The sequence below is a fragment of the Gopherus flavomarginatus genome, chromosome 12 (genome assembly GCF_025201925.1).
Source record: "Gopherus flavomarginatus isolate rGopFla2 chromosome 12, rGopFla2.mat.asm, whole genome shotgun sequence".
Lineage (NCBI taxonomy): Eukaryota > Metazoa > Chordata > Testudines > Testudinidae > Gopherus > Gopherus flavomarginatus.
This window is the reverse complement of record NC_066628.1, coordinates 8,702,981-8,722,207: the sequence shown is the minus strand read 5'-3', so window position 1 is coordinate 8,722,207 and position 19,227 is coordinate 8,702,981. Positions and strand designations below refer to the sequence as shown.

The window sequence follows — 19,227 nt, the reverse complement described above, 5'->3', positions numbered from 1 at the left end:
ACACCCAAACTCCCTCCCAAAGCCTTAGGCAGGTGTGGGGGGGAGGGGAGGACTTGGACCTATTCTGGGCACCACTAAAAATTATATAAACCTGCCACCCCTGCAAGAGTAGCAAGTCTGGGCCCAACTGGGAAAAGAATTCAAAGCGAGAGCCAAGCAAGATGAAGAAAGAGCCAGAGAAGCTGACAGGATGTGTATGGAAGGGCTGGCTGCTGAGCAGGGAGTTCACCAGATGCAACAAGAAACTGCCGGGCTTAAGCTCCAAATCAAAAAAGCAATGGAAGAACAGAAGAAACTATCATCTTGGGGAAGTCCAGTTTATACCAATGTTGCTATGCTGTTTGATCATGACAAATATGTTTACTCAGTGTGATGTCATAACCCAGTCCCAAAGCGAGTATGAAAGTGACTCTTCCGTCTTATATGTAACTAGTAGGGAGATATGTGGATACCCGAGCGCTTTCGAGGTTCTGGCTGCACTTTACCCCACACTTCTTTACGTATTCACACCCTATCTGTAGCCGCATGAAGTCTGGAGACCTCATCAATGTCCTCCTGGCACTGGCCAAAGTGGCCATTTACAATGCCAGGGGAAATATGCTGGACGAGGGGGCGTTCTGCGACTGCGGGGCCTATTTCAGTTCGTCCCTTTTCTCATGCATCAAGGCAGAGTTCCTCTGGGCATCAGCTGCTGGCTCCCTAGATAGCTTTGAGGAGCAGTGGGTGCTGTCCGGGGTTCTCCTGGTGTCCCCCTCTGGATCCCTAGTTCTGAACCTATGACCCCCCCACTCCCATCCCTGTTCTCCCTTAGTTGTCCCCTGAACACAGTTGGGTCCCAGGATCCAGTGGTTCCTCCCACAAGGCTGGGGGAGGCACCCACCCGCCTCTTGGAATTACCAATAAGAGCAGCCCGAGCCATCCGAGCCGCCTGCCCAGAGGAGGAACACAGTGAGCGGAGGGAACCTCTGGCAGGGGCAGGTGGAGGCACTCACCAGGCAGAGTGCAGGCAGTGGGGGTCTCAGGGAAGGGGCCCGAAGCAGGGAGGGGAAGAAGCAGAGCGTAGGTGGGACAACCACAGCCTCGACTTCCTCTGGCCTATTACACCTCTGCCCCTGCTCAGATCAGAGTTGCCAGGGGGCTGGGGGAGGTTTGTTTGTTTTGTGGGGTTTTTTTGAACTTCTCCCACTGACAGAGCTGCTGCCTGGCAGATACACTAGAGCAGCATTTCTCAGATTTGGCTACCAGGGGCTTTTCTTGCTGCCACAGCCTCCTGGGCCGTGATTGTGGGGGCATAAAGCAGCTACCCCCTCCCTCGGGGCCGCCAGCAGGGATTCAGCCCAGCCTCTTTCTGGAGCCCCGAACGCCAGAGGATCAGGCAATCGGTGTAAGTTCCCATCTTGTCAGGGGCGGTGGGGCTCCAGTTTCTGGCTTCAGCCCTGGGGTGTCAGGCGGCAGGCTCCAGCCATGGGGCTTTGGGCTCCAGCCCCAGGCTCAACCCTCCCCTGGCACCTATTGCTCCTGGACCCAGCTGCCACTTCTGGCCCTAGGCTCTGGCCATACAGCAGCAAGCTCTGGACCTCTGCTGCAGGGCTTTGGGCCCTGGGCTCACCCCCACCCCCCCATCGCCACTTGTCCCCACTGCCACCCTACCCACTTCCCATCCCGAGCTTAATTTCCCCCCCAGTGTGCTGGGTCTGTGTAAATGCTGTGAAAAGTGATATTTGTATGTTTGTTAATTGCTTTTCGCTGCCTCCCAGCTCGCTAGAATGTCTGCTGCTGTGAAACGGTGGTATTAGAACGTACAAATGTCACTTTTCACAGAAACAGACTTACTAGCTAGTAAGTCTTTTTAAAAAGAAATGCAGCCACAAAAGCAAAAGAAACAACAATTAACAACAAGACAAGCGTAAGAGGGATAGCTCAGTGGTTTTGAACATTGGCCTACTAAACTGCAGCGTTGTGAGTTCAATCCTTAAGGGGGGCCACTTAGGGATCTAGGACAAAAATCTGTCTGGGGATTGGCCCTGCTTTGAGCAGTGGGTTGGACTAGATGACCTCCTGAGGTCCCTTCCAACCCTGATATTCTATGAAAGCACCTTATTTGTGTTTCTATTCTGTGTAGGTCTGTCACAGAGTCCCCAGGCCATGCTCTGGATCTGCTCCCCACCAAGCCAGGCAGGACTTTGGGGAGCCTTCTCTCTCTTGCAGCAGACTTGTTCAGGGCAAGATGCTCACATGTCTTCACCTCCTGGGTCTCTCCTTGGAGCATTCAGCATCCTCTGCCCCTCTGTGTGCTTCCCACAGTGAGTCCGCCCCAGCGGGGTCCTGGGGAAGCCATTGGGTCCTGCACCCCCACTTTGCAGTCAGACATGACTCTCAGCCAGCCAGTAAAACAGAGGTTTATTTGATGACAGGAACAGGGTCTAACACAGAGGTTGTAGGTACAGCAAACGGGACCCCTCGGTGGGGTCCATTCTGGGGGGCAGTGAGCCAGAACCCCACGTCTGCACTTCACTCCTTGTCCCCAGCCAGGTCCAGATTCACCACCCCCTCCTCCTCTGCTCGGTTTCTTCCAGGGCCAGGAGGTCACCTGATCTCTTTGTCTCCAACACCTTCAGCTGACACCTTTGCAGAGAAGGGGCCCAGGCCATCAGTTGCTAGGAGCAGAGTGCCAGGCATTTAGGTGCACTGGCCCTTTGCTCTGTAGCAATCACACACCCTTATTTCACCACCTAGATACTTAAGAAGTGCATAGGAGACACTGAGGCACCAACACAGCATTCAGAACAAACATTAAGAACATTCCCAGTTCGTCACAAGGTCCAGTAAAGAATAGAGGCAACTGTACATTATTTTTATTATTGAGTCTGCAAAGAAAAAAAAACCTATATAAATAAATTACAAGAACTGGACATGGATATGTGCATATTTTTGTCTTTCCTAAAGTTAATTAAGTATTTTAGGAAAAATTCTCATAGTGGCCATCAGGAAGAGTTGGTGGTTGAGCTCTGAGGCTACCAAAAACCCTGCCCTAGAGAGATTACAGTGGAGCTGCATCAGTAGCCATAGCCTAAGGATGCTATCTAATGTCTTGACCTGGTTTTGGCCTAGCAAAATGAGGCCCTGTACTTACCTTGGGGGCACTGGTTTGTTTCAGTGGCTGCATCTGATCAATTCTAACATTTAAGGGAAGTTTCTAGGTGGCCACCAGGAGAAGGTGGATGATTTTGGTGACAATTGGAAAACGATGAGGGGGAAATACGGGACTATCCTGAGTGGGCAGAGCACCAGTCCCTGACGCAGAGCACTGCAGACATCCAGAGCCTCCCTGACTCGCCATCACCCCTGGATTCTCTGGAACAACCGGAGTCTCCCTAGAAACCCCCCTTCTCCCCCATCCCCGGGATCTGCACGTTTCTTTTCTGCCCCCACCTTGATCCTGAGGCTTCTAGGCAGGGCACCTACATAGGGCTGGGACAGGCGGCTCCATCGCTCTGGGTTGATCGCTAGGACCCAGGAGCGGCAGGGAGGCGGCTTTGGGGCAACGAGCGCTGGGCTCCGGCCCGGCAGCAGGAAGTGACTCGCAGCCGCTGCGGTGACTCTGGCTCCCAGGCTCCTGGCGAGATCCCCGAGCCCCGGCGGCTGGTGCTGGGAGCCCGGAGCCCTGGCTGCAGCCGGGAGAGGGGAATCTCCAGCAGGGCCCTTCCCGCTGCTCCCCAGGAGCCTCTCCCAGGGCAGAGCCCCCAGCCCGGCCCGGCCCCTGCCCCGGGGGCCCCGCTCGGAGGGAAGGTGAGATAGACCCTCCCCCCCCGGCACCCCCGGGCTGCAGGGGGAGGTTTGGCCCCAGGCTGCTCCCAGCGGAGCTGGCTGCGATTCTCACCCGGGGCCAGGGAAAGCTGCCGCCAGCCCCGGTGTGTGCGGGGCGCGGGGAGCCAGCCCGGGCCGTGCTGGGGGTGGGACAGACACACCTGGGTGGGCGGGCGAGGAGCCGGGCGATGCTGGGGGTGCAGATAAGCAGGGACTGAGGGGGGAACAGGGATGTGTGAGGCCGGAGGGGGCAGCAGGGGCAGGGGCGGTGGTTGCACTGACGGGAGAATGGGGCGATGCAGGGGAATTATGGGGCAGAGGGGAACTGGAGGGAAGATGTGAGGGGGGGTCACTGCGAGGAAAAGGGGGGATGAGGGGAGACTGAGCGCAAAAGGAGACTGGTGGGGAAGGGAGAGCCCGGGGGCAGGGATAAGACAGAGGAGAAGGGAGATACAAGGCAGCTCCACCGCCCCATGGGGTAAGGGAGGCTGAGGGGGCTGCCCTGCCCAGCAGGCAGCAAAGAAAGCTGGATGTGATATATCTTGACTTTAGCAAAGCTTTTAATACAGTCTCCCACAGTATTCTTGGCAGCAAGTTAGAAAGTATGGGCTGGATGAATGGACTATAAGGTGGATAGAAAGCTGGCTAGATCATCGGGCTCAACGGGTAGTGATCAACAGCTCCATGTGTAGGTGGCAGCCAGTATCAAGCAGAGTGCCCCACGGGTCGGTCCTGGGGATGGTTTTGTTCAACATTTTTATCAGTGATCTGGATGATGGGATGAAGTGCACCCTCAGCAAGTTTGCAGATGACACTAAGCTGTGGGGAGAGGTAGATACACTGGAGGGTAGAGTGACCTAGACAAATTGGAGAATTGGGCCAAAAGAAATCTGATGAGGTTCAACAAGGACAAGTGCAGAGTCCTGCACTTAGGACAGAAGAGTCCCAAGCACTACTATGGGATGGGGACCAACTGGCTAAGCGGCAGTTCTGCAGAAAAGGACCTGGGGATTACAGTGGATGAGAAGCTGGATATGAAATGGCAGTGTGTCATTGTTGTCAAGAAGACCAATGGCATATTGGGCTGCATTAGTAGGAGCATTGCCATAAGATCGAGTAAAGTGATTATTCCCCTCTATTCGGCATTGGTGAGGCCACATCTGGAGTATTGCATCGAGTTTTGGGGCCCCCACTTCAGAAAGCATGTGAACAAATTGGAGAGTTCAGCGGAGGGCAACAAAAATGATTAGGGGCTGGGCACATGACTTATGCAGAGAGGCTAAGGGAACTGAGCTTGTTTAGTCTGCAGAAGAGAAGAGTGAGGGGGGATTTGATAACAGCCTTCAGCTACCTGAAGGGGGTTCCAAAGAGGATGGAGCTCGGCTGTTCTCAGTGGTGGCAGATGACAGAACGAGGTGCAATGGTCTCAAGTTGCAGTGGAGGAGGTCTAGGTAGGATATTAAGAAACACTATTACACTAGGAGGGTGATGAAGCACTGGAATGAATTACCCAGGGAGGTGGTGGAGTCTCCATCCTTAGAGGTTTTTAATGTCAGGCTTGACAAAGCCCTGGCTGGGATGATTTAGTTGGTTTTGGTCCTCCTTTGAGCAGGGGTTTGGACTAGATGACTTCCTGAGGTCTCTTCCAATCCTAATCTTCTATGATTCTATGACTTGTTCCCCTAGAAATGGCCAAATCAGCAGTGGGGGGTGGGCAGGGTGACTATCCATCCCGAATTGTGCAGGACAGTCCTGAAATGCAGAGTTCAAGTCCCGGTCCTGGGCCGAATGACTCCGAGACACCATTTGTCCCAGATTCCCTGTTCCAGGGATCTGCACCTGCTCAAGGCTCAGAGGCAGCGCCAGCCTGTTGCCTTTAAGCAAGGCTGAGGTGAGCCTTAGCCACCCTTGCCCATGAACCCCCACCCCTGCTCCTTCTCTTCTCCCTTCAAACCCCTCCCCACTGGAGATCCTGGCCATAATAAGAGCCACCCAGGGAGTCCAGGCTGCAGTGGGGAGCCCCAGACCCTCCACCTACCCTGGGGTGGGCACATGGGCCAGGGGATGCTCTTGAGCACCCCTGCCTAGGGCAGGTGAAGGGTCGGGGCTCCCTGTGCAAGTGTTATGGCCTGGCTTCTGACCTGGCCAGGAGGAAGGGCCTCAGGGGGAAGAGGCGGAGCAGAGGGTGTGGCCTTGGGTCCTGTATGTGTCCCACTTTTGCCTTTTGAAAGGTGGTCACACTAGGGGTAGGGGGTGGGCAGGAGACTTCCCCCAAAGGGCTGAGAATTTACAAGGCAAATGTCCCCCTTGGGCCCCCCCCCCTGCACACACGCAGCTCCAAATTTCATATTTGTGTTTAAAGACAATCTCCTTATTTGGGCGGGGGTGGAGGGTGTCTGACTCCTGGGGTGACAGAACTGAACAGGGGCTGGTCTGATTACTGTGCAGGATTCGGTGTCCAACCAGAGTCACTGCGAGCCGCAAGGAGCGGAATTGGGGTTTGGTTCGGGTTCAGTGGCAGTCGGTGTGTTTGGTTCCGGTTCAGTTACCAGGCAGTCCCCAGAAGGGGGAGGGGTTGGGAGTGAGCCCTGTGACTTGCTTCAGTGGGGAACTGAATTTGGGGCATGGGGCCTGCCTCAGGTGGGGCAATTGGAGGGAAGAACTGCCCCAAGGAGTGGGGGCGAGTGAGAGGAGGCCTGTCTAAGGGCAAGAAGAATTGAGCAGCCTTTGTTCTTGGCCTTGAAGAGTTAATGTTAACTTCTAGGACAGGGTGCCCCCACTTCTCTCCCCTCCCTCCCTGCTCCTGTGGGCTGCCCCCTTCTCTTCTCCTGGGACAGGCCATTCTGGTAGTGACCACATGCCTGGGTGTTGTTTCGTTGTCTTGTTTTTATAATGAAAATGAGATCAGAGTAGCTTTTGTTTGATCAAATATTGTGCTGAAAAATTACTGAAACTTTATTTTGACTGGTAGCCATTTTCCCCTGAGTTCGATTCAGTTTCACTAATCGGAAAAATGATAGTTTAAGTCTGATTCCAGTTCAGTTAAGCATATCAGTTCAAGCTGGTTCTCTGGTTCTGTTCTGGTGTGAGTCCAGGTGGGCAAATGAAATCTGCAGCCACTGAACTGTCCTCATATGGGGTTGGAGGGCTGGTTATTGCTAAGGCAGAGGAGGCTGGTGTCTCTCTCTGTCTGCTCATGATATTAGTATTTGGGAGTTAATTGAGCTCCCTGGGTCAGCTGATGCTGCCTCCTGCAGTGTGATCTGGGGCCCAGACTGAGCAACTGCTGCTCCCCCAGCAGGGTCTGTACCAGGGACAGACTTTCATTACCCCCCTCTGTGCCCAGCCCAGGTGGGGACTTTTGACAGTCCTGGAACTAGCCCCCTGGGGCAGCCCCAGGCTCTGCCAATCAGCTCTTGAGCCAGAGTTTCCAGGTGAGGGCGGGGGAAGGGCTGGGGCTGGGGCTGGGCAGGCAAGTGACTTTCCACAAAGGACTCTTTTCAGGGACCTGCTGGTGAGTTTGTACTGGAGGGGAAGGGGCTCCCCCGTGCCAGCGGGTCCCAGAGCTGCTGCCCCCAGTGACACAGCCAGGCTCACACTGGAGAGCAAACGCCCATGGGAACGGGACAGGCACCAGTTGTCCCAGGTAGAGGGGGAGGGAAGGAGACAGGAAGGGGAGGGGTGAGACTAAAAGGGGCAGCAGGAGCAAGAAGCAGGGAGAGTGGTTCCCAGCTCGCAGCCCTGCCCAGATCCATTCCCTGCATCCCCCTGGGCAGACTGACTCTCCTGGGAACAAAGGGAGCAGCTGACAGAGGAAAAAGTTAGTTTCTGCCCCGGCCGAGTCCCCACGCTACTGGGGGGACACGCTGCTCTCGGGGACAATGTCAGGGGGAATCCCCCACAGTGGCTCATTTGATTCTGCACTTTTCTAGAATTTATCTTAGAGACTGTAGCCTTTTATTTTATTTAAAGTGAATTTAGTAATGTGGGATTACACCACTGTGGGTTTGGCTCTGGTGGCTACAGTTTCACGCTTAATGGAGTAAAAGTCACCTCTGGTACTTGCTTCGGATTTACAGTCTCTAGGAACACATTAAGACCAGGGGCAGTGACCACACAGACATTCACAAGTGCAAAGTCTAGTCTGGTTTACAAGCTTTATTAAAGTTACGAGTACCCAGGCATATAGAAATTCCATATAGACCAATGCACGAGTTACAAACATAGTTATACTCCCGTCCTCCTAGATAGTGTTACGGTCTGTGGGTCTCTCATGGATTGATCATGAGTGGAGGGATGGTTCCTGCTGGAGTTTTCCCACATGTCACGGTGTATGGACACTCTGTCCCAAAAGGGGGTGGGAAGTGGGTGCATGGACACCACCGGTAAGTTTACTTGGTCGTGTCCAACCCTGCTAGCCCATGGTCCAAGGACCAAAGCAAAGGTGATAGCCCCAGTGCCCAGGGAAGCATGGCCTAGTGGCCAGAGTTAATAGCACGGCCCTTCAGTGCAGGGCATTGGGGGCCTAGTGGCCAGTATCCACCAGCAAGGGGGCCTGGCAGCCAGGGCCGGCCCAACCCATTAGGCGACCTAGGCGGTCGCCTAGGGCACTAACATTTGGGGAGTGGCGACCACGACCGCCCCGGTTGTGGGCAGTATTTCAGGGGCGGGACCTTCCGCCACCTAGGGCACCAAAAAAGCTGGCGGCGCACCTGCTGGCAGCCCAGGCAGGGGGGACCCAGAGCCATTGTCTCAGCAGGGAATGCTACCAAAACATGCTAAGCTTACCCGGATGGGAGATACCCTTCCATCACCCTCCCTGGGTCACTTCCTGCCATTGACTGCCTCACCAGAGACCATGAGTCTTCTGGGTCTCCAGCACATGTAGCTTCCTGGAACTCCATCGGTCGCAGGGGTCTAAGCCGGTTCTTGGGGCCTCCAATCTCTGCAGACAGTGGCTGTAGCTAGTCTGCAGCAGGATCATCCAGCCCACGTCCTTCCCCTCCAACCTGAAATGAGCTTGGCTTCCTCTAGACTGCTACAGCATCTGGAGCATGCCCAGTCTGGCCTAGTGAGTGGAACTTTTGCTGTCCATAATGTGGGTTTAACCCTGTCTTGACTACTGTGGGGGATGCCCACCCCGTCACACTAAAGAGAACTCAATTTTCCTAATCTGGGCACCCTCTTTTTATATGGTGATTCCGACTATACCTACGTTCTGTGCATGTTCATGAAAGTGTCAGCCCTCTTTGTTCTTATTGGTCTGGTGTCCCCCAGAAGCACGAGGGATCCCAATTTCTATTGGTCGGATAGGTTCTATTTGTTCTCATTAGCATTGACACACAATTTATATCCTATGGTTAAGACACATATTGGAAAAAGTTGTGCCATTACAACATTTTTGTGATTTAAAAATTAATCTTCTGGCTAATTTTTCACAATATTACCCACTGGTACATCTTTGCCCGTAATCTTGTGGCATCGAGTCATTCTTCAGTGACATACTTCGGTCAGCATTTCTTAGCACCAAGGCCTAGTATGGCTAAGCTAAAATCTTACAAGCTTCAGCCTGTAGGCCTTGTGTTTCAATCCTACTTACTTAGATACCTAATGTGAACCTATCCCTTCTACTACGAATCAGTCTTATACTTTTATAATCCTACAATTTAACTCTATTTAACAAAATGATTATATATGATGTGACATATGAATTAATTATAACATCACACAATAAATGGCCAAAAAACTAAAATCATTGGCTACAGGTCTCTTCCCCTAGGAGGTTTAAAAGTGCCCCCGTGGGTTCAGCCTTGATGAGAGGGACCAGGTCTGTGTTGTAATAAAGTGACTGATAGTTTTTCACAGTGTGTCAGAGTCCAGAGCGTCTCTCTGCGGTGAAAGATCCTGGGCGGAATCATGGTGTGAAATGGACTGAAGCCCCTTCTGAAACCTCCCCCATCACCCCTCTCGCCCTGACAGGCTGAGGAATCACATCCATGTTTTGCTCTAGATAGTCCCAGCTTCAAGGACACAAGGAAGGGAAATGGCTGTGATGGAGCCAGTTCAGGTAGGGGATTTTTCAGGGAGGTTGTTGTAGGGGGATAGGGGCAGGAAACAGACAGGGTGAGGCAGAGAGGGGACAGGGTGAGGCAGAGAGGGGACAGGGTGTGGTAAACCTGCTGAGACACGTTCAGCCTGGGCCTGATTTTTCTGCACAGGCCCATCCCATTTCCCCCATTTCTGAAACAGGAAACACCCCCTTGGGCAGGGCTGGGAAAACTGACCAGACTCCCACTGCTAGAGCCTGAACCCACTGGGCAGAGGCTGCTGTGAAATACGAAGGGAAGCTGTTGGGATTCCTGTCCCTGTTCCTCGCTCAGAGCTCTGCTTCCCCTATAAGCCTACAGCTGGCAGGTGTGTTGTAAATAAGAAGACCCTGCCCTGCTCCATCTGCTGGGGAGGACAAGGAGCTCTCACCTTCTCTCCATTCTCTGAAGCTTCCTGGCTGCTCTGAGCAGGGTGAGAGTGGGATTCTGCCTTTCTGGGCCTCCTTCCCTGTGACTAGTGGGATTGTGGCTCACGCAGCAGGAGCTGCATGGGGGACTCTTGTTGTTTCAGATGCCGGTGACCTTCGAGGAGGTGGCTGTGTATTTCACCCAGGGGCAGGGAGCTCTGCTGAAACCCAGTCAGAAAGCCCTCTACAGGGACGTCATGCAGGAGAACTATGAGACGGTGACCTTTCTGGGTAAGGGATTCCTGTGCCTTCAATATTAGATGCTGTGGGCTCTGCACATCTGAATCTGGTCAGGTTCTTCCCTGGTAGTTGGATTTGGGGGAAGTTCACATTGTCCACAGCTGCAGTGAGGGAGGGACTTGCATCTTCATACCCCCTTCAAGGGAACAGGAGAGTCAGGAACCTAATGGACAGGCTAATTCATCCCCATCTCTCCAGCTTTCAGGAGATCAGAAGCAGAGGATTGTCCTGCCTGTATTATTTCTCCTTCACGAATCGTTCACCTTGCTCCATTCGTGGGGAGGGCTGTAGGTTCTGCAGGCTTGGAAATAGGCAGGAGTTTAACGCCCGAGCTGTGTGTGTGTCAGCAATACAGAGCCCAGCTACCCTGAGACCTCCTAGTGAGGGTGTAACAACACCTCCACACCCTCAGATATCTGCTGCTCCTATAGGGTCTGAGTTACCACAGTCCCATGTAGGGTCAGGTAAAGTCAGGGAATGTTCCTTGTGACAGATACTCCACCAATGCTCCATGTGTCCTGACTTTGCCTGATTTCACTCCCTGAGCAGTATTCCCCATTCCCAAACCTGACTTGATTACCCGGCTGGAACAAGGGGAAGAGCCGTGGGTCCCAGATCTCCAGGCAGCTGAGAAAAGGGAGAGCCCAAGAGGCACCTGCACTGGTGAGGAATGAGGGGAAACTGAGACAGAAACATCTGGCAAGTGAAGGAAAAAGTTTGGACTCCCAAAAACTTACTGTTGGCGAAAGCCCTCAACTGGGTGCCCCAAGCTATTCCCATGGGTAGGAAAGATAGAAAATGTGGCAAAAGACCACCTTGGCTTAACCACGAGATCTTGCATGACCTACAAAATAAAAAGGAGTCCTATAAAAAATGGAAACTAGGTCAGATTACAAAGGATGAATATAGGCAAACAACACAGGAATGCAGGGGCAAGATTAGAAAGGCAAAGCCACAAAATGAGCTCAAAATAGCTATGGGAATAAAGAGAAACAAGAAGACTTTTTATCAATACATTAGAAGCAAGAGGAAGACCAAGGACAGGGTAGGCCCATTGCTCAGTAAGGAGGGAGAAACAGTAACAGGAAACTTAGAAATGGCAGAGATGCTTAATGACTTCTTTGTTTCGGTCTTCACTGAGAAGTCTGAAGGAATGTCTAACATAGTGAATGCTCATGGGAAGGGGGTAGGTTTAGAAGATAAAATTAAAAAAGAGCAAGTTAAAAATCACTTAGAAAAGTTAGATGCCTGCAAGTCACTAGGGCTGATGAAATGCATCCTAGAATACTCAAGGAGTTAATAGAGGAGGTATCTGAGCCTCTAGCTATTATCTTTGGAAAGTCATGGGAGATGGGAGAGATTCCAGAAGACTGGAAAAGGGCAAATATAGTGCCCATCTATAAAAAGGGAAATAAAAACAACCCAGGAAACTACAGACCATTAGTTTAACTTCTGTGCCAGGGAAGATAATGGAGCAAGTAATTAAAGAAGTCATCTGCAAATACTTGGAAGGTGGTAAGGTGATAGGGAATAGCCAGCATGGATTTGTAAAGAACAAATTGTGTCAACCAATCTGATAGCTTTCTTTGATAGGATAACGAGTCTTGTGGATAAGGGAGAAGCGGTGGATGTGGTATACCTAGACTTTAGTAAGGCATTTGATACGGTCTTGCATGATATCCTTATCGATAAACTAGGCAAATACAATTTAGATGGGGCTACTATAAGGTGGGTGCATAACTGGCTGGATAACCGTACTCAGAGAATAGTTATTAATGGCTCCCAATCCTGCTGGAAAGGTCTAACAGGTGGAGTTCCGCAGGGGTCTGTTTTGGGACCGGCTCTGTTCAATATCTTCATCAATTACTTAGATGTTGGCATAGAAAGTACGCTTATTAAGTTTGCAGACGATACCAAACTGGGAGGGATTGCAACTGCTTTGGAGGACAGGGTCAAAATTCAAAATGATCTGGACAAATTGGAGAAATGGTCTGAGGTAAACCGGATGAAGTTCAATAAAGACAAATGCAAAGTGCTCCACTTAGGAAGGAACAATCAGTTTCACACATACAGAATGGGAAGAGACTGTCTAGAAAGGAGTATGGCAGAAAGAGATCTAGGGGTCATAGTGAATCACAAGCTAAATATGAGTCAACAGTGTGATACTGTTGCAATAAAGGAAAAGTGATTCTGGGATGCATTAACAGGTGTGTTGTAAACAAGACACGAGAAGTCATTCTTCCGCTCTACTCTGCACTGGTTAGGCCTCAACTGGAGTATTGTGTCCAGTTCTGGGCACCGCATTCAAGAAAGATGTGGAGAAATTGGAGAGGGTCCAGAAAAGAGCAGCAAGAATGATTAAAGGTCTTGAGAACATGACTTATGAAGGAAGGCTGAAAGAATTGGGTTTATTTAGTTTGGAAAAGAGAAGACTGAGAGGGGACATGATAGCAGTTTTCAGGTATCTAAAAGGGTGTCATCAGGAGGAGGGAGAAAACTTGTTCACCTTAGCCTCTAACGATAGAACAAGAAGCAATGGGCTTAAACTGCAGCAAGGGAGATTTAGGTTGGACATTAGGAAAAAGTTCCGAACTGTCAGGGTGGTTGAACACTGGAATAAATTGCCTAGGGAGGTTGTGGAATCTCCATCTCTGGAGATATTTAAGAGTAGGTTAGATAAATGTCTATTAGGGATGGTCTAGATAGTATTTGGTTCTGCCATGAGGGCAGGGGACTGGACTCGATGACCTCTCGAGGTCCCTTCCAGTCCTAGAGTCTATGAATCTATGAATCTCACCCAGGTCAGGGCTGCAGTCAGCAGGTGTCGTAGCATCAAGGCAAATATCAGTCACGGCTTCCCACCCACCCTGTTAGCTGTGGGAATTTCCTCCCTGACTTTGCTTCCCTGAGAGTGTTTGGGTGGGATGTGGCAGCAGAATCCAGTGTCTCCATCTCCCCAACAGTCACTGTGTTGTGTTTTCCCTCTTTGCTATTCCCCTTTCTGTCCTTTCTCCCCGGCACAGGCAGTGACTCCTGTCTGGATTCTCTCTCTCCCAGCAGGTGATAGGACAGTGAGTGAGAACATGGAGGAGACTCAGCAGCAGGAAGGTCCTGAGAAAGTGGAACCGCAGGAGACGTTTTTGAGCAGAACTGAAGGGAATTTTTCCCGGTGCTTGGAACAGGGAAATGCCTGGGGAGATCGACACAGATCAGAGATGCAGCTGGGAAACGATCCTGGGAAGAAACTGGATGAATCCACTGAATTTGGCAGAGGATGTAAGGATCCGAAGGAAACCACAGTCCAGCAGGCAAGTCACAATGAAGAGAAACTCTACAAATGCCTTGAGTGTGGGAAAAGATTCCGTGTCAGTGCAAACCTTATTAAATGTTGGAGAACCCACACAGGAGAGAAGTCCTATGAATGCTTGGACTGTGGGAAAAGCTTCAGTGAGAAGTCACACTTCATTACACACCGGAGACTGCACACAGGCGAGAGACCCTATAAATGCCTGGAGTGCGGGAGAAGCTTTAATGAGACATCACACCTTATGTCACATCACAGAACCCACGCAGGAGAGAAGCCCTATAAATGCTTAGACTGTGGGAAAAGCTTCAGTAGGAAGCCTTATCTTATTAAGCACCAGAGACTGCACACGGGAGAGAGACCTTATAAATGCCTTGAGTGTGGGAAAGGTTTTATCGAAAGTTCATGCCTTACTAAACATGAAAGAATCCACACAGGAGAAAGACCCTATACATGCCTTGAATGTGGGAAAAGTTTCATTCAGAAGTCACAACTTATTATACACCAGAGACTGCACACAGGAGAGAGACCTTATAAATGCCTTGAGTGTGGGAATGATTTCAATAGTCGCTCCCACCTTATTAAGCATCAGAAAATCCACACAGGTGACAAACCCTATAAATGCCTTGACTGTGGGAAAAGTTTTGTTGACAGAACGAAACTTACCACTCATCAGAGAATCCACACAGGAGAGAGACCCCATAAATGTTTAGACTGTGGGAAAAGCTTCATTGAGAAGTCTCAACTTATTCTACACCAGAGACTGCACACAGGAGAGAGACCTTTTCAATGCTGTGAATGTGGGAAAAGATTTATTCGGAGCTCAGTGCTTGTTACACATCAGAGAACCCACACAGGAGAGAGACCTTATAAATGCCTTGAGTGTGGGATTTTAGCGAGCGCTCAAAGCTTATTACACATCAGAGAATCCACACAGGAGAAAGACCCTACAAATGCTTGGACTGTGGGAAAACTGTCAGTCAGCGCTCATACCTTACTAAACACGGGAGAATCCACATGGGAGAGACACCTTATAGATGCCTTGACTATGGGGAAAGGTTCAGTAAGAGCTCAGAGCTCACCAAACATCAGAGAATCCACAAGGGTGAGAGACCCTAGAAATAGCATGAGTGCAGACGCACGAGTGACCCACACAACAGAGAAACCTTGAATGTGGGGAAAGCTTCATTTGGTGCTCCCAGAGTATCAGGCATCCGCAAATCTGCACAGGGAAGAAACCTCTGAGATGTTTTCAGGGGGAAAAATGCTCGAAGTGGAGCTAACACCATGTTGGACATCAGAGACTCCTCCCTGCAGCAAGGAAATTCTCTGAGTGCCCTCACTGGGGCTGGCAATGGTGACCAACCCATTTTCTTGTTCCCACATAGATCAGGGGTGTTTGGCTCCCAAGGATCCAGTTGCCCATTGCTGGGGCGAGGATCCAGCAGCAGCCAAGCTTCAGCTGGTCAGTGACCCTCTGGCTCTGCCTGGTCTGAATGGTTGAGGGTGGTGGAGCTGGGGAGCAGGGGGAGCTGGGTGCTGGGGCTATCGAGTGTTTGGGGCTCAGGGGATAAGAGGCGAGGGAAAGCACAGGGATAGAGAGATGCTGCCTCTCCTCATTCAGCCCCTCTGTCCCTTCTCCCTACCCCTTCTGCATTCAGACAGCACCACTGAGAGGGGCTGATTCCCACAGGGCCTTTTGTGGGAGGCCTGGAGATCCCCCCTCTGCCTCCGCAGCATCAGCCTCTGAATGTATCAATGGTAGGAAACGTGGTCAGGATTAGCCGGCACATCTCTGTGACCCTGCACCAGATTTTCTAGTGTAAAGTCTCCTTGAGCATCTTATGTGTAAGGCTAAGATTTTGTCATCAATATTTTTTAGTAAAGGTTGTGGACAGGTCACGGGCAATAAAGAAAAATTCACAGAAGCCTGTGACCTATCCACGATTTTTACTACTAATATCTGTGACAAAATGGGGAGGGAGAAGGCTCCAGCACCTATCACTGCTGGGGCTCTGGGGTCCCATGTCAGGTGGGGAGGTGCGGGGGCTCTGGCTGGGGTCTCAGAGGGCCTTCCCCCCGCCCCTCCCCCCACCTGCAGCTCAGTGCTCCAGAGGCACCCCGCAACCCATGGCAGATGGGAGCTATGGGGGGGCCCCAGCCGCCCACAGTGACTCAGAGCTCTGGGAGACACCCATTACAGCCAGAGCTGTGGGGTGACCCCACGGCTTGCAGCAGGTTAGAGTTCCGGGGGGCAGCTCTCAGCTGCCATGGGTAGCAGGGGGACCCCGCAGCTCTGAGCTGCCACGGGCTGAAGTCACGGAGGTCTCTGGAAGTCACAGACTGCCTTTGTTCCACGACCTCCATAATAAAATCGTACCCTTACTTATCTGTTCTGATCCCCTCCCATTCGCAGAGTGATTGTTAATCCCTGAGTTCCCCCACTGGGGCTGGATTGTCTCATTCCCAGATAGTCCCACATTACACCAGGCCATGCTGAAAAGCATTTAGTGTTTGTACATTTTCTCCGGTATGCACAAGAATTAATTACATGCTAAAAAAATGGAGAGCAGGGACAGTAAAATATGATGTTTTAGCTTCTGTGCTATCTCAGGGCAATGGGGTGAGTCTCAGGGATTCCCTCTTTCCCCCATCACCATCATGCTCCACTCTCAACATAGCAGCCTCTGTCCAAGCGATAGAGAGTTTTATCCTGTCCCCGTTCTACCCCTCCACCTCCTAAGGTGTCACTTTACCACCATGTCCCTGGCTCTCCGTGCTTAGGAATCACAAATTTGATATCTATGATCAGAGGGCTGGAGAGGGAAGTGTCACAGACCTAGGAGTGGGTGAGGAAATCCCATTCAACCTAAAGCACAGTTTGACCTTTCAGATCTTGTAGCCTTGTTTTCCATCGTTGGTAAAATTGCTTCCCGGCTTTTTCTAGGCTAATCCAGATCATTTGTAGAGAGGAAGATTTGTCTTTCTTTCTCTTTCTTTAATTATATTGATGCTAAAACTTTTGCAACTAATACAACCAAATATTGAGGTGAGAAGTGGAGCCAGTTTAGCCACTTCAGAAGAAAATGGGTAAATGTATTTTCCTGATTTTGAGTCTTGAGATTGATGATTCTCTGAGATTTCACTTTATGAACATGAAAGTGTTTTATAGCCCACCCTGAATTGTGAGTTTTTCTCTCTTTGTGAAGACCATTTGGTCTCATACTTTGATATTGGTTTAGTTTGATAGGATGTAGGTCGGATTCATTGAGACCTTCACAAGACAAATGATCGTTTCCCAGAATAGTCTTTTTTTAGATTTTATTTTTATCTTTATCTAATCCTTTGTCATGAGATTTTTTTGTATCATTTGAACAGTGACAGTGATCCATATATCTCAGCACAAACACTGATGATGCGAGATACATTCACAGTGTGCGAGCCCAAGACTGAAACAGGGAATGAAGTTACTGCCTGATCCCTGAAGTGATGTGTGATGGAGGGGGAGAAAATGGGGAGAACAGAGCTGGGAAACTGCTGGGTTTGCTCCTCAGAGCTAGATGGCAGAGGCTGAGAACTATGAACTCGCTGCAGCAGTGCCAGAGAGAAACTTGAATTGGATTGTGAGTGTCGTGTGAAGCTGCCCCTGAAATCTAAAGGACCATGAATGATACCTCCAAAAATGATAGAGGGAGGGGCAGCATCTCCCTGTGCTGAGATGCCGAGGTTGGGCACAGGCAAGAAGGGAGCCAGCGATGTCAGCAGAAGCCAGGCCAACACCCAGCGTTGAGGCCAAAGGGAGATGGGGAACCTGACAGTCCAGCTGCTCAGTGTGACACTGCATCCCATATTCTTCACAGAAATACTATTATGATATGATTATAGCATAACTGTGATATATTTTGTACAAGATAGGTCATGTGACAGATCATTGAAAAGGTTATGATTTACTGAACATGATTATCCTATTTGTATGCATCTATCATTTTTTTATCTCAAGTTAGGAATATTGGCTACACATCTGTATTAGAAATGTGTTTACACTTGGGGAACCCCCACTCGTCAAAAGATTGTCAATAGGGCTGTCAAGCAATTTAAAAATTAATCAAGATTAACCATGCAATTAAACAAATTAATTGCAGTGAATCGCAAGATTAACAAAATTAATCACGTAATTAATCGAACTGTTCAACAGTTATAGAATACCGTTTATTTAACTATTTTTGGATGTTTTCTACATTTTTCAAATATATTGATTTCAATTACAACACAGAATACAAAGTATACAATGCTCACTTCATATTTATTTTTATTACAAGTATTTGCACTGTAAAACAAAAAGCAAAAGAAATAGTGTTTTTCAATTCACCTAATACAAATACTGTAGTGCAGTCTCTTTATCATGAAAGTTGAACTTACAAATGTAGTATTATGTAGAAAAAAACTGCATTAAAAAATAAAACTGTAAAATTTTAGACCCTGCAAGTCCACTCAGTCCTACTTATTGTTCAACCAATCGCTCAGATGAACAAATTTGTTTACATTTGTGGGAGATAATGCTGCCTGCTTCTTGTTTACAGTGTCACCTGAAAGTGAGAACAGGCATTCTCATGGCACTGGTGTAGCCACCGTCACAAAATATTTATGTGCCAGATATGCTAAAGATTCTTATGTCCCTTCATGCTTCAACCACCGTTACAGAAGACATGCATCCATGCTGATGACGAGTTCTGCTTGATAATGATCCAAAGCAATGTGGACCAATGCATGTTCATTTTCATTATCTGAGTCAGATACCACCAGCAGAAGGTTGATTTTCTCTTTTGTTGGTTCAGGTTCTGTAGTTTCCACGTCAGAGTGTTGCGCTTTCACGACTTCTGAAAGCATGCTCCACACCTCATCAGATTTTGGAAGGCACTTCGGATTGTTAAACCTTGGGTTGAGTGCTGTAGCTATCTTTAGAAATCTCACATTGGTATCTTCTTTGCATTTTATGAAACCTACATGAAAGTGTTCTTAAAACAAACAACATGTGCTGGGTCATCATCCGAGACTGCTATAACATGAAATATATGGCAAAAGGCAGATAAAACAGCAGGAGACATACTATTCTGCTCCAAGGAGTTCAATCAAAAATGTAATTAACATACTATTTTTTTTTAATGAGCATCATCAGCATGGAAGCATGTCCTTTGGAATGGTGGCTGAAGCATGAAGGAGCATATGAATGTTTAGCATATCTGGCACTTAAACACCTTGCATTGCTGGCTACAAAAGTGCCATGTAAACTGCTGTTCTCACTTTCAGTTGACGTTGTGAATAAGAAGCCAGCAGCATTATCTCCTGTAAATGTAAACATACT

General features: G+C 49.7%; 2 protein-coding genes across 7 annotated transcripts in view; both read left to right on the top strand.

Annotated features, from left to right (window-relative positions):
• LOC127033142 (uncharacterized) overlaps positions 1–18,125 on the top strand; it is a 31,986-nt gene extending 13,861 nt beyond the window's left edge. Inside the window, exons 7-12 of the mRNA XM_050920946.1 lie at positions 522–719; positions 1,267–1,384; positions 3,511–3,789; positions 10,426–10,552; positions 11,111–11,224; positions 13,619–18,125. Of these exons, the coding sequence (XP_050776903.1) occupies positions 522–719; positions 1,267–1,384; positions 3,511–3,789; positions 10,426–10,552; positions 11,111–11,224; positions 13,619–15,036 (2,254 nt within the window). The 3' untranslated portion in view covers positions 15,037–18,125. The remainder of the gene's footprint in view (positions 1–521; positions 720–1,266; positions 1,385–3,510; positions 3,790–10,425; positions 10,553–11,110; positions 11,225–13,618) is intronic.
• Positions 1–19,227, top strand: part of LOC127033277 (zinc finger protein 883-like) — a 68,457-nt gene that overhangs the window by 35,244 nt on the left and 13,986 nt on the right. The window contains exon 1 of one of the 6 annotated variants that reach the window (XM_050921194.1): positions 3,714–3,789. The exons of 4 other annotated variants lie outside the window; for them this stretch is intronic. The gene's annotated coding sequence lies outside the window, so the exon portion shown is untranslated. Of the gene's footprint in view, positions 1–3,713; positions 3,790–19,227 lie in introns of those variants that run through there. One more of the 6 variants, XM_050921187.1, reaches the window with a different exon arrangement.